Source organism: Prosopis cineraria, unplaced genomic scaffold, assembly GCF_029017545.1.
Source record: "Prosopis cineraria cultivar Desert tree isolate PC_DT_omini unplaced genomic scaffold, ASM2901754v1 PC15, whole genome shotgun sequence".
Lineage (NCBI taxonomy): Eukaryota > Viridiplantae > Streptophyta > Magnoliopsida > Fabales > Fabaceae > Prosopis > Prosopis cineraria.
Window position 1 is genome coordinate 4,431,029 of NW_026555346.1, and position 15,791 is coordinate 4,446,819.

The 15,791-nt window shown below is 32.9% G+C and overlaps 1 protein-coding gene across 2 annotated transcripts; it reads left to right on the forward strand.

Moving 5' to 3' along the window:
- Nucleotides 1-1,730: 1,730 nt before the first annotated feature.
- LOC129294400 (probable ubiquitin-like-specific protease 2B) lies at nt 1,731-12,046 on the forward strand. Of its 2 annotated transcripts, none has more exons than XM_054932739.1 (16): nt 1,731-2,080; nt 3,719-3,975; nt 4,060-4,147; nt 4,251-4,300; nt 4,741-4,938; nt 5,018-5,093; nt 5,256-5,364; nt 7,121-7,177; nt 7,870-8,001; nt 8,130-8,330; nt 8,417-8,472; nt 8,549-8,642; nt 9,516-9,609; nt 9,817-9,936; nt 10,184-10,588; nt 11,277-12,046. In XM_054932739.1, the coding sequence occupies exons 1-16, from the start codon at nt 1,930-1,932 to the stop codon at nt 11,865-11,867; spliced, it is 2,679 nt and encodes an 892-aa protein (XP_054788714.1). In that variant the 5' UTR covers nt 1,731-1,929; the 3' UTR covers nt 11,868-12,046. The 2 variants fall into 2 exon arrangements, with proteins under 2 accessions (XP_054788714.1, XP_054788715.1); XM_054932740.1 differs by having other exon boundaries at nt 4,792-4,938.
- The last annotated feature ends 3,745 nt before the right edge of the window (nt 12,047-15,791 follow it).

The window sequence follows — 15,791 nt, forward strand, 5'->3', positions numbered from 1 at the left end:
AAAAATATCTTATATTTTAAATTTAAACTAACAATAACTTCTAAAAAAAATGATAACGTCCAATATTATAGAGTCGCATTCATCATGCATAAATTTAAACTAAAACAAGGGCCCGCAATCCTTTTTATATACATCCCCTATTTTTTAATATAGGGCTCCTTTTAATTTTTTTTTTCACATGTTGATGGTTATATATTACTCCTTTATATTTTTAATGTAAGATGAAATTTGAATAATTTTTTTAAAAAATACATATAGGTACCATGAAATGAATTTATTTATCAATAAGTTCTATAAAATTTAAAAATCATAACCAAATTTCTTAGAACTTGTGTGTAATTTAAAATTAGGCTAAAAAAAATAACAATATCCCTATTAAATATACATTACATCAATCAAATAATTAATTTACAATTAATTTATTAATAATTTATAATTTTAATTTTAATTTTTTATAATTATATTTGTACATATCCCATAATTAAATAATCATGTGTTACTAATAAAATTTAACATTAATTGTTTACAACTATTTTATTAATAATTTATAATTATAACTTCAATATTGTACAAATGTAACTTTAAATTACATTAGTCAAATAATTAATTAAGGGTATTATTATCTTTTTATTTCAATTTCAAATTATAGCTAAGTTCTAAGAGATTTAGTTGTAATTTATGAATTTTGCGGGATTTCTTTATAAATAAGTTTGTTTCATGGAATCTACACGCAATTTTTTTAAATTTTTTTGGTCTTATGTATAAGATAAAGTTAGAGTGATGAAAGGCTTGTTTGGCAACCTGGGATCGGTTTTTTATTCTCTAAAATACAAAAATAAAAAAATTTTAGAGAATAAAAAAACTAAATATTATTTTGAAGAATGAAAAATAAAAATATCTTTTAAGTGTTTTAGGATTATTATTCTGAAGAATAAAAAAATTTATAAAATATTTATTTTTTTATTCTCTAAATATGTTTTACAAAACATTATTTTCAGAATAATAAAATAAAAATAATGTCAAAAAATTCTAATGTTTTTTTTCTCCAATTCTATTCTTTGTTTATTTTTTGTCACTTGAATTTCTGAACAACAATTTATTTGATCATTAATTACAAAAAAATGATAAAAGTGTAAAGTTATATTTTTTTCCCCTCTCTTTACAATTTCAAAATTATAACTAACGTTTTTTAGAAGTGCGGAATTTATTAACTTTGTTTTATATTAAACATTAGAGTAGTACATCTTTCAATTCTATTCTATTGCAAATTCGATTCTATGACTTATATTATACACTATATATCCCTTTTTCTATTTCCAACAAGAATAAATTTAATTTTTTTATTTTAAAACGTATTTAATGATATAACTGTATCGGTTCCAGTAAAATAATTGTTTCTAAATGTGCGCGTAGACATTATTGATGACCTGCATGAGATTTTCTGTAAATATAGAAATGTACAGAATTTTAAAATATATCAATATAAATTTTACAAAATTCCAAGCTATCATTAAAATATATCAATATAGACAGAAAATTTTCACGTTACGCACACTAAAATATATATATATATATATATATTCACATATCATATTTAATATTTAACAATTTATTACATTTTTGTTTTTTTCTTTAACAATGTACATAAATTTTTTTGTATAATATTAAATATTAATATTAATGCTTATTTCTTTCTTTTCTTGTTTTCTGCTAGCTGGGGTGATGGTGGGATCGCCGAAGCTTCGTTCGGGGAAGCATTTTTTTTCAACTGGTTTAGTGCAATTTACCCATTTAGGGCACTCCCCGTCTCGACGCGGTCCATAGTCCGTCCAGCTAGCATTTTTCCCCTGCTATTTCCCGACTTTCGTGCTAACTCACTGAGTCTACTCAACTCGTCCTTGTATTCAAGCCCTTGTCGTGTTGGGGACGATGAACAAATCTCCGCGCGGAGATCACGGAGTGTTTGATTTCAAGGAAGAGGACGAGATTGCTGGCATGGCCACGGAGAAACAGCTCAATAAATTCAGTAACTCTACCCTCGATGATCAATCCGTTTTGAAGTACGAATTCTTGGGATATGGTACGGCGATTTTTGAAATTATATCTTCCGTGTTAATATTTTGTTCCTTCTGTAGCTGGGTATGTAGATGTATCTGCTATGGTCTTCGGACTGTAGCCAAGGGATGCCGAGAGTTCATATGGCAATCCTGTGAGTTTAAGTGGAGTCACTGGTGACGAACGGGGTATAACTTTTCTCTAAAATTGGAATTGTCACCACTGTGATTACTTTATGCATTCACACATACATGTATGTATATGTGTGCGTGAGTGTGTACGGGAGTGCATGTTTTTGTGGTGGTTGTTGATTAAATGTTGGTGCTTCACTGAGAAAAGCGGCGCTGTTTTATCAGAATTGGAAATTTATCAACTTAATGTATAGGTTATTGTTCGGTGTAGATGGGATCTGGGTATAAACGGTAGTGCATTAGGCAAGGAGCTTTGATAATTTTTTGCTTCTGCCTGGGTCACCCTTAAAGTGGCTTCATAGACTCGGTAAAAAATTCGGAGACATGGTTTTCGTTAATAAACTGCCCTTAATATTTTGAAAACTGTGTTTTAGCTTGCCTTTTTCAGGCGCATGCAGAATGTCAGCTTTCATTGAGATAAATTGAACAGTCCTATTATCGTAGTATATTTAAGCATAGTTAGATGTCCTCCAATTCTTTACATGACATTCTGTGTCTTCTGCTATTATCTAATCTTAGCGTTTAGGATAGGCTAAATTGAGTCAAAATGGGCTGATCACATATGATGCACTGATCATCGTCCATGTCAAATTGAATACTCTATTTTGAGGATTAGAGTTAGATATGTATGATGTGTCCGTAAACAAGTTTGGTTTCATGAAGAAAAATAAATGGTTCTATGAGATTTATTGACGCTAAGTCATGGAATTATTAGAGTTAGAAGGGTTCATATTTTAAGAACTCTGATATTTGTGTTTTGATGCAATTTTAAAAATGGACTGAAGTTAATTACTAAGCTAATGAAATTAATTTGAAACTCGAGCCTAACAGTATTTCATATGTAAATTTATCATTTCTTGAGGCAACAAAATCAGGCGCTAGATTCATTAATTAGTTTGTAGCTTAGATCACATTCTAGCTAGTGGGATTCTCTATGCATTTCAAGTAAATATTGCCAGGCACCTTGGACTAACACATAACTAGTGTATGGTTTGCCAATAATAACACTCCAAGTATGTGATTTGATTTGGGAAACATACAGTTGTATTAAAACATTATAACTTGTTATTTATCACTGGAGAACCTTACACTTATCATATTAAATCCGAGAACCCAGTAGCAAAGAACCAAAGATACAGATAGCTGTACAAGTGTTTTTCTTATTCGGAATCACCTTGATGGGGATGGAAGCTTTTTTATTAGACCTAGAATTAAATAGATGATCCAGGCAGGGGGCAACTTCTCATGTTTTCTATAGTGTGGTCAAGGAGTTAATTCCCTGAGGCTACAATTGGTTGACTCAGGATCTAGTTGTTTTTCCTATAAAAAGGTTGAAATTTGAAATTGAATTAAGATAAAGATATTTTGGGTTGATAATCTTGCTCTTTTGGCTCAATATTTCTCCCCCAAACTTTGCCCTTTAATTCTTGCCATTTTGGTAAATTGCATTCATTCTTAAATGGTCTTTACAGTATCCCAGGTAGACAAGGTCATTGTGAAGGATCAGGATGATGGCAGTATTCCTAGTGTTGATGTTGATGTAGTGCATGGTAACTTTATCTCCGAAAAGGGTGTTTCAGACCCCACTCCGGGCACATTAGAAGCAAAGTTTGATTATGAAGAGGATTCTGCGTTGGAAGCTTCCCAACAATCTAAAGATACAAGTGCTGTTGTACCTTCACCTGAGATGAGCCAAATAGATCCTGCCCTTTCAGGGTCTCCGTCCAGTGTACTGTAACTTTCATTTGTAAGATTACATCATCAAGGAATGTTTTGATTGTGGAATTCATATTCATGTTTTAGACCCTTTCAGAATGGATCGGTTGATGTTAATTCAGAAGCCAATGAGTGTGCGATCAAGAGTACTCCATCTACTCCTGTCTCTGAGGCTACAGAGAATGGTGTATTTTATCATACCTAAACATTTGATATTCATTAACGCCATTACATATGATTTACAAATATTTTTGTTTCATTACTCATTGAACTTTTTTGTAATTTCAGTTTCATTGAATGGCTATGGATTGAACCGTTGCATAGAAGATTCTGACATGGTAACTCAACCAACTTTTGTTAAATTAATGGATTTCTTTAATGTTCAGGGACTCAAAAGTTAGTACACTTTAAGTTGTTCTTGTTCTGTCTTGCGTTTGCCATGCTATGAACTGGTTTGAGTCTCTGGCATTGGTCACCCCTCACCCCAACTGTGTTAAGGTTTTTCTTTTCTTGATAATACAATCTAAAATAGAAGCTATTGAGGCTGCAAAATAAGCACTTTGTTTGCTCTGATGTAACTATATATTCAACTATTCAAGTACACTAGTACTGTTTTCTTTGCATGTTGTGCTGACTTAGCTTTTGTATTGACTATCGACTTCAATTTTGCAATATTCAGGATGATGCAGATTTGCAAGTTGTCTAGTACTGTTTTCTTTGCATATTGTGCTGACTTAGCTTATGTGTTAACTGTCGACTTCAATTTTGCAATATTCAGGATGATGCAGATTTGGAAGTTGTTCTTTATCCTGATTATATTATGTATCAGGATAATTATTATTGGGGGACAAAGTTAACATTTACTCACTGTTGCATCAAGATTAATAATTCAACTGCGTGTGGAAAGCAAGAGGCCTCTGATGTTGACTGGGCAATTGATGATGTTGTTGATATTAGGTGTAATTTGTTTCAAAGTGTGAGTTTTATAGTCCGAATGAAACTTGGTGGTTGTATTTATTTTTTAATGCTGCAGTACTGATGTATAATTTGTTCAGAATGAAACTGTCATGATGAAGATTCGTGTAATATCCAGCAATGCATGCCTAGCAAATAATGTTGACAGAACTGAAGGTCAGTGTTACAAAGTTGTTCATTGAGCATTTTTTAAAGAAAAAAATTAATTCAAGTCCTTTTGTTTTTGGATAATATCTAGTGTTATGAGCTCATAAGATTTAATTGCAATAGGGTTTCTTATGTTGCTTATTACAGTTGGGAACCTATATTTTTTGTCAGGCATTGAGGAACTGAAGGTTGTGATTGCTGATTCCAATTGGTGTGTGAAACATGAACAAATCAGATCTCTTAATGTGAAATACTCGGCTATTTGGAATGTTAATCTTGAGTAAGTCTTTAAATGATTCTTTTAAATATTTTCCTTGGTCTGTTAGTTAAAAATTTTTCAGTTAGGCTCATCTACTGGCTAAAGGTCTAATGTATTGATATGGATTTGAACTGTAAACTTGTGATTGTAACATAAGCATAAACCAAACTCTGTTTCTTGCAAAAAATTGATTTATGTTTGATATCATATTATTTCATTTTTCAGCATAAAGTTTACTCATTGATTTTAGGGTAAAGGTGCATTTTTGCCCTTGAAGTACCTTTCGAGGAGCACTCAGTATTCTAAACTTTTAAGAAGAGCAATGTTACCCTTAAACTTGAAAAAAACGTAGCAATCTTACCCTGCTGTTAGATGAAAGTTCCTTTGACTGTTTAATGATGAGGTGGAGGGTGTTGTTAACTAAAAATGGACAAGCTGTCCTGGCACATGGATATTAACTTCCTCCCAATTTCTATCCCATAGATAAAAGCTTGAACCTTTGATACTCTGTCTCCACCAGAATCCAGACCTCTGCTACATCTTGGATTCTTAAAAACCTCCTCAATGGGTATGTTTTCTGGCATTCGGAAACACACAGAACATAACCAAGACACCCATCATTGAATCAAACAGACTGGGGAAGAGAACATACAAATTGCAAACCATAAAAGATTCAAGTGATTCAGATCTGTTATCAAATCCACAGCTTCCTTCAACACAGCCTCCAATACTTTGGACTCGTCCTCCCCCAGAACCGCTCACATTGCCAACCCAACTTTCTCTAACTACAAAAGCATTTAGAAAAATAGCAAGAAGTGAGAGGGGCACTTTGTTTTGTGGATTGTAGTTGTAATCAGCAATGGCAGTCCATGAGAGTCCCACCTTACAGCTTTGCTTCTCTTGTTTTCTCTTATTTGATTATATTATATATTATATAATAATATGATTTTTATTTGATTACTGGGCTACCCTGAATCGTCAAAAGACTCCTGATTGGTTCCTTAACAAAGAAAATATTTGACTTTGGAAGTCAGCCCATGACGCTACAATGGCAAACGAACTGTTCTCTATATCTGGTAAAGGCGACCCTGGCGTTTGGTTGGCAGGAGAAGAATCAAAATTTGTCTTTGTTGGTGAATTGGGAAATTCAACATCTCTAACAGATATCTTAGGGATACCACTTGGAGCTCGCTGATTCCAGGGCTTATGATTACGAAAAATAAGAATGAATGAATGAAATTGAAACTGGAATCGGTCTCCTGTATTGTCAGTATTCTAGGACTCAGGTTTGTTGACGACCGAATAGTTCTCATGGGGAGGGTCATGACCTCGGGTTGACAGCACGGCGGTGGAGAGGGAGAATGCTTGGGTTTGATTTGATGTTTAGTTTTCATTTTCCACTTATTTAGGATCCACGTGGTAGGACACTTGGCATTTTGGATTATATTTCTTCCTATCTCTCCCCCAATTATCGGTCAACATTTAAGGATTTAACGTCGGGAGCAATTTTTATTTTTTTTTTGTTTTAATTACTTTAAAGGCAAAATTGCTACGACGAAGAGTTTAGGACACTAGGTGTTTTTTGAAGAATACTTTTCGGATAAAAATGCATCTTTACCCTTGATTTTATATTACATGAAGTGATGAAAGAGGAACCCTAATGTTGACTGTGATGGATTATTGTCTTGCAGCTTTGTTCTCTTCTGTTTCTTCAGTGTTCTAAAAGCCTTTTTGTGTCATTTAGTTATTGTATATTTAATTGACTTTATTTGTGTAGTGGGGATATGGATGACGATGGGAATGATTTACATGGACCAAAGTGCTACTTCCCTAAGTAAGTAAAATCTGTTTAATCCTTTTTTTTTCTCCCCTTACCGCTACTTTGAAGTCATGATGGCAGCGTTCGTTTTGGAAAATAGTTTCTGGAACTTACTGTATTACTATTTATTTTCTGTAATTCATGTAAACATCCCTTTATTATGTTCTTTAGTTATTCTTTTGCTGAATGAAAGGTTGAAAGGTGCTGGGTTCTTTCTTCTTCTTCTTCTTGTTTTTTTTTTTTTCGAAGTGGCAACTGAGTCCTACTGAGTCCTAAATAACTAAAAAGATTGCATGGGCAAACAGTTGTGCAGAAAATTTTGGCTTAGGATCTTGCAAATATACTCAATATTTTCTATGTTGGAAAAGTGAGTTTGGATGTTCGAACATGTTTTTAGTGCATAAAAGTAGAATCATGCACATTGTTTATTGACAGCATTGAGTGTAAAATTACATTTGCTTCGCTGGGTCCTCTTTTAAGGTTTTTTTTTTTTTGTTGGTTAGTGTTGAATGTACAAACTCTTGATATCTTGTTTATATTGGTTACGCATAAAACGCATTGCAGCCTAGTTCTAGTCACCTGGCTTATGATGATACATTGTTTCATGAGATTTGAGCTTCAAAATATTTTGATTTAGTCCTTTTTTTTTGGGGGGGGGTGGTTGTTCTGGTTAAAGCTCACTAATTTTGTTACTTGATTTGAGACAGCTTTGACTTGCCTTTTGGTGAAGTTATTTATCCAAAAGGAGATCCTGATGCTGTTTCTCTAAGTAAGAGGGATGTTGATCTATTACAACCAGACACATTCATCAATGACACGATCATTGATTTTTACATCAAGTAAGTTTGCTGTACTATGCATGTTTTTGTTTATCTTGCTCTTTCAGTTGAAAATCAATATCAATACAAGATATAAAATCTGTAGTAAGTAGATGTTTTGAAGGTTTTAAACATCTTTATTATGACAGGTACCTGAAGAATAAGATAAAAGAGGAGGAAAAACACAGGTTCCATTTTTTTAATAGTTTTTTCTTTCGAAAGCTGGCTGATATGGACAAAAACCCTTCAAGTGCTTCTGATGGCAAAGCTGCTTTTCTTCGTGTCCGTAAGTGGACAAGAAAAGTAAATTTATTTGAAAAGGATTATATCTTCATACCTGTAAACTTCAAGTAAGATTTCTGTTATACTTCTGCGTCTGTCTTTTTTTTATCAGAACACTGTGCTGACTAGCATTTACTTTGTGTTATAATCGCAGTCTTCACTGGAGTCTATTAGTTATTTGTAATCCTGGTGAAGTGGTTACTTTCAATGGTAAGTTCTTGGCACGTGTAATTCCTGTCTTACGAATCTCTAGTCTCGGATAATTATGTCATAAGCCATATTTCAGAGGAATGCCTGGATGAGTCACTTAGAGTACCCTGTATAATGCATATGGATTCAATTAAAGGAAGCCACAGTGGTTTGCAAAACCTTGTACGTAGGTATGTTAGATCTTCTTCATTGTGCCTTTGCATTCATTCCCTTCCCCTTGATTGAGAAAAGTTTGTCTCTTGTGCGTGACTTCTCTATGTGCTGCATATAAGAGAAGGTATAAATGAGGAGCAGTTTTGCTCTAAGAGAAGAAAAACAGAACAATAAAACAAAAATAAATGAAAAACAAGGCTGCTAACCGTGCAACAAGGTTGCCTGAGCCCCTTGTGTATCCCTAAGAAACTTCCTTAAAAAATTTTTTTGGACGATCATTTAAAGTAGCTATAAACAGAATCCATGTGTACACATTCTTCTCTAGCTATCTATACATTCCTGACGACTGCATGACCATTAATTGCCACTAGGATTTAACATGCATTCTGGAAGAGACTCTAGGATGATTGTGCTTTTGGGTTTCAGTTTAATGCTTACGGCCTTGTGGGCATGTGAAAGAAATAATTATATGAGCAATGATAATATGCATATTTTTGTCTTGCATCGCATTAAAAAGTAATCTGTACTGTGGAATGTTGAATGCCTTTTAACTGAAGCCCTTAGATTTTTTCTTTAAATTGAACTGGAACGCTTGAAATTGCTTTATTCAGCTGAATTTATACTGAATTGAAATGATGATGATTATTTTTATTTTTGATTTTGAATTATTGTTGGACAATTTGACTTTGAATAATCGTAATACAAACAGGAAAACCAAATTCATGTACATGTGAGGGCTGCCTTTACCTTGCATTAATTCATTGTGTTTGCTTAGTAACCCTCAGTCTTTGGTTGTCTAGTATAATCCATTTTTATTTCTAGTATCTTCCCATTTTGAACAAGGAATTTGGTAAAGTTATATGTTGACTCTTTCCCTTTTAAATTGGCAGTTATTTGTGGGAAGAATGGAAAGAGAGGCAAAAGGATAAATGTGATGAAGACCTTTCATCAAAATTCCTCAACATGCGTTTTCTCCCACTTGCGGTATTGCCATTGATCATTTATCTGTATTCGAGAAACAATTTGGCAATTTCTTACAAATTTTGTTCTCTTCAAAGTTGGAAATGTATAGAAGCAACTGCAATATAATATGCTTATGATTTATTTTGAGATAGAAAGGAAAACCTTTTTGTTCCCTCTTCTTGAGGGTGTTACTGTTACTAATTTTTGTGCGACTGAATCTCATGACAGTTGCCACAGCAGGAGAACTCGTACGATTGTGGTCTTTTTCTTCTGCACTATCTAGAGCTCTTCCTGGCTGAAACTCCTGAAAATTTCAATCCACTTAAACTAACCAAATTCTCTAACTTTGTAAGTGGCATTCCTTTTCTCTTCTTTTTCTTGGGCTTTTTCCTGTGCTGGAATTGTTTTTATCTTTTATGCTTTCTGACATTAAGTTGTGTAAACTTTTATCATGAAATTTTAGCTGTTGCTCGCCCATTTGTCAGCAATTTATCTTTTTTAAACATTTCAATGGAGAAACCATCACCTTTGTATCGATTTTTATGGTTTATTATATGATTTGAGTCATTTGATGACATAATAAATTTTTTTCCAGCTCAATGTGCACTGGTTTCCACCTGCAGAGGCTTATCTTAAGCGAACTCTTATCCAAAGACTAGTCTTTGAACTCTTGAAAGACCATTGTAATGTCTCTACCTCTGAATACAGTGGTGGCCCCCATGATGTCCACTACCTAGGAAATGATGAAAACAGAACAGGAGTTCTGTGTCTTGAAAGAGGGTTTAGTTCTTCTGGTATCAATGGGCTGTCAACATCATCTCATGCTGCCCAGGGAATTGAGATCACTCTATTATCGCCATCATCTTTGGATCCTAATTCAGGAGTGGTTCTTAGGGAGCTTTTCGAGCCTGGAGCTTCTGCAGGTCTACTGGAACAATGCCAATCTTTTGATCATAGATCTTCTGATTACCGTCTCAACAACTCGATGTTTCCAATAGAGGTATCTAATTTGTACGCATGTTTCTTTTTTCTTTTTTCTTTTTTTGGGGTGTTTGTGTATGCCTGCATGTGCCTTTGTGCTGTTGAAATTTGTGGAATTTCTTCCTCTTGACACGTTTAGTGTTCTCCCCATGTATTGCATGGGGGCATGGATGGTTCGCTCACCCCGCAGTGAGATTTTAAGCGTCCATGCTTTGGAGACTTTAATGACACTTGAAGTGCTACCTGCATTAAAGTCCCAGGTTGTTAATTATAGCCTATTCTATGATTATGATATTTTATTTTACAGTTATACTCAGTGCCTTGTTGATTTCAACATGTTGCCTTATCTGCCCATGCCATTGACTTGAATTTACAGTGTCTCTGATTATTGTAATGCTGAATCTTTCTTACTTCCATGCACTTTTACCAGTATGTGCTTCAGGTCATGTTTGCTTGTCTGTTGCCAAGATTGTTTTTAGTGCATAAAATTGTGAAATGTGTCTGGTTTATCCTTCAATTTTCGTCTAGAATTGTCTGAGTAGGTAATGCTGTCTGCCTTTCATTCTGAGAATTTTTTTCTCCTTAATATACTGATTATGAGCACGGCAAATTTCCCGTGTTCTACTTATTATTGCATTGATATTGCCATACTAACCCCTCCCCCTCCTTTTTCTCTGTCCTTATCTATTTTCCCTGTTTTTTCATAGGAAGATACAGAAACCAGTGAGCAGTTCTTGTATCTGACAACAGACGCTAACTTCCAGCAAATAGCAGGAATTTCAGCGCAAACCTCTGAGCTGCCTTATGTATCTAGAGGTAGTGGAGCCCAGAATTGCCATCAACCAGGGACCAATATGCAAGCAGAACATGACAAGACTGGGCCTTCCGAGGTTGCATCGGACTGTGTCTCCGATGATTCAGATGATGTAGGTGTTATTGAGAGTCTTTCAGTTGGAAATGAAGCAGGGTCATTTGAAGAAGATAAACCAGATGAAAATAATTATTCTTCCGTGGGAAATCTTTATGGTTTAACGGAAATTACTGGTTCGGCTCCCGCTAGAAACTTGCCCACATCTGTTGTCGTGGAAAGTTCACAAGACTCTGATATGATGAGTAACGGTAACAAGGACGGAGTTCTTCACTTGCATCAAGTTTCTGATGTAGTTGACGAGAAGATCACAGGTGATGTCCGGATGACTGATGAATATTGTGAGGAGCAAGATGCAAAGAGGAGGCGGCTTATGCCACTGGAATGTGAAAGTGATTCTTTGGGAGTCTTGACGAAAGAGTCCTCTTAGTATAGGGATGTGCATGACTTCATTTCTTTTTTTGGTGATATTGAATGATTTCTAGGTTCTGCGCGCCAAAGATGTGTATAGTTCCCTCTTCTCTCTAGTGGTCGTTTCTACGACTTGCATGTAAAAACATATGCTACTTTAGATTCACTTCAATCTTAATAGATTTTTTGTTCGGGAAATCTGTTTTATCACAGTGCATGCATGCATCCCTATCACACGGAGTATTGTTTAATGTCCAACAAATACTCCCTCCACTCTGAAATATAAACATTTTTTTCCAAATAATTTTGGTTTAGAAAAAATAGCATTCAAGGACTGTTGAAGAAAATTATTAGCAGTCAATGACCAATTAACTTTAAAATTGTACTGCAGTTTTTTAATCCTTGATTAATATTAATTTTTAAAGTCAAAAGTTTAAAATGCCTCTCAAGTTAAAAAAATAAAAAAAAAAACAAAGAAATCTTACCGTTGTCAGCACTAGCTGTCGGACCACCATTGCCGACGAGGTCGTCGAAGTCCCTATTGCCGGTGGTATTGCTGGCGGTCAGTCATCAAAGCTCCAGTACTGATAAAATTTTATTTCAAAAAAAAATTAATTTAAGTAGTTAAGGAAGAGTTTGATCTCATGACCCTTTACTACTTAAAAAGTTTGGTGGCCTAGTGGCCAATAAGCCCTTTGATCATATATAAAAAAAATAGTAAATTAAACTTCTAACCATTTTCATTTACTAATATAATGGTATTTTGTTAATTTTTAAACGAAACTTATTATTTTACAAATGTTACTTGTTAATATGACATCTAAAACTATAAATCAGGAGCTTTAAAATTTTACGCATTTTAATTGTTAAATGTCTAAAGGTGTTGTTATTAATCACAAATAGGTTATTAAAATCTAAACGAATACTTGTTAATAAATAACTAACATGTACAACTAAGCCCTTCCTATTAATTTTTCTAACTTGTTAAAACAACAACAAGTTGTTAATTTCAAATAAATTTTTGTGAAAGTCTACATGTATACTTGTTGATCGCAAGTCTAACACATACAATTAAGCATATCTTATCCCTTTTTTTAGCTTGTTAAAGCTTAAATATACTGTTATTAATTTGAAATGACTTGTTTTCAAAACTCGAATGGATATTTGTTAATGATGATTAAAAGCGCAAGTCTAATGGATTGTTATTTTCTAGTTTGTTATCTCAAATGGACTGTTATTAATTTTGAATTAGTTGTTATTAAAACTTGAATGGATATTTATTGATAAAAAACTAACACATACAATTATACTCATCTTATATGCTTTTCTAGTTTATTAAAGCCCGAATGAACTCTAATTAATTTAGAATGAATCGTGGTCAAAACCCGAATAGATACTTGTTAACAAAAGACTATTATGTACAATTATGTTTATCTTATATGCTATTCTAACTTGTTAAAGCCAGAATAGACTGTTGTTAATTTAAAATGGCTTGTTTTTTACACACCTATTTTGTTAGACCTGTGCTTTTAATCATCAGTATCAAGCATTCATTCAAATTTTAACAACAACTCATTCTAAATTAACAACAATCTATTTATGCTTTAACAAGTTAGAAAAGCTTAGAGGATTGACATAATTGTATGCTTCAGTCTTTTATCAACAAGTATCTATTCAAGTTCTAATAACAATTCATTCTAAATTAACAATAATTCATTCAGACTTTAATAAGCTAAAAAAACAATAGTTCATTATACTTGTGATCAACAAATGTATATTTAAGTTTTTACAACAATTTATTCAAAATTAATAACAATCTATTTTGATTTTAATAAGTTAAACAAATTGATAGAAAATGGTTAGTTGTATGTGTTAGTCATTCATTAATAAGTATTTGTTTAGATTTTGACAACAACTTATTCATGATTAAGAACAATATATTCAAAAGTTTAAGAAGTAAAATGTGTGAAGTTTTAAATCTCTTAATTTGTAATTATCTATGTCAGATTAACAAGTAATATTTGTAAAATGATAAGTTTTGTTTAAAAATTGATAACACACCATTATGTTATTACATGGAAGTGATTAGAAGTTTGGTTTACTACTTTTTTTTTTTTGCTATATATAATTAAAGGGTTGGTGGCTACTAGGCCACCAAGCTTTTTAGGTGGCAAAGGATCTTGGGATCAAAATTTTCCTTGACCACCTAAACCAATTATCTTTGAAATAAATTGTCGTTGGTATTGGAGCTCCAATGACCAGCCGCTAGCAGCAGGGAATCCAACGACCTTGTTGAAGGTGGTGGTTTGATAGTTAACAACAGCGACGGTGGGGTTTCTTTTTTATTTTTTGTTTTTTAACTTGAGAGACATTTTGGACTTTTAAATTAAAAATTAATATTAATCAAGGACCTAAAAATTATAGTGCAATTTTGAAGTTAATTGATCTTTGATTGATATTAATTTTTTCTAGTGATCCTTAGATGCTATTTTCCCTAAAATATAAGTAATTTAATACGTATGAATTTATTTTCCATTTTATCTATTATATTTATTAATTTAGATTATTGTGTAAAGTGTTTTCACTCATCATGATTTGCATTAGTAACAAGAATTAGGAGGAAAAAAAAAACAATATATACTTGTATAAGAATGAGAATTTTATTCGTATGTGGATTTGTTTAAAAAACTGTTTATATTTTAGATTGAAGGAAGTATGAATTGGTGGAAACAAATAGTTTTTTCATTTTTTTTTAGTTTAGGATAGTTATATTGTTTTTTTCCTGTCCATAAGCCTTAGCCCAGTATTAAGAAGAAATTAAAAAAAAAAGGTGGGATTGATATCCCAAACTATCTTGTTGCACCAGGGTCCTCAAGTGCTGAGGCAGTGTGTCATGAGTGCGAGAATTATTTATGCTTGCTTTAGCTAAGCGATCCATAATAATATCGTGCTCCCTGGGCACATGCTACACTTGAACTTGCCCTTATAGAATTATCATATGTCTAATTTGAATAGGAGTGAGAATATGCTAGGCTTCTATTAGGTGGCTTATGACTTGGACTATTTAGGGCTTGGCTTGTTTATAAATAGGCAAGGTTTAAGGCTTGTTTAAAGGCTTATATATTTAAGCAAGCTTATATATTTTTATATGTTATATTATATTTAAATTTATATGTTTATAAATTATATTATATTTAAATAGGTTTTAAACCTATTTAAAATATGAAATATGTAGGTTTTAAAGTCTATATGAAAAATGTGGGTTTGGATAATCTCAAAGCTTAACTAAATATTTTAAAACTAAAACTTCAAAGTCTTTTTAAATGCCTACATATGAAGTAGGTTTTAAAAAAATTTCAAGTCATAAAGCTTATTGTAAATTCAAGCTTAAATTTAAAAAAGTTTGTATATAGGTTCAGGCTTAAGGCCTATATTACAAGCTTAGGCATACTTGATTAAAAGTTAATTTAACCTATTTTTATTTCTAAATTTGAAGAAATATCAAACAACTAGTTTACATAGAGTTTAAAAATTGTTCAACCAAAACCTCTTAATAAGATTATGACACGAAGCAAGAGAAGCTCAAATCCTTCAAAAACAAAAGGCCTTTTAGCATAGTCCATTCTTCAGCCTCTTAAGCACTGCAATGGCCTATAAAAAAATGAAAAACCAGCAGTCCAACTCCCATGAAAATCCAGAATAACGCGGCCATAGCCTACATGATTATTCTTAGGTGACACTGCTCCATCAACATTTAACTTTACCCACTAGGATGGAAGGGGAAGCCATGTAGAAATATGAAACTCAGTTAAACCTGATCAAGCCTAACCTGACGGGATGGAGAAAAAAAACGTCCCATGGGAAAAAGAAGACTGGGCCTTGGACAAGCCCTGAATTATGACTAGTTAATTGATACAACTTGGGAAATTCCATTTTAAAAAAA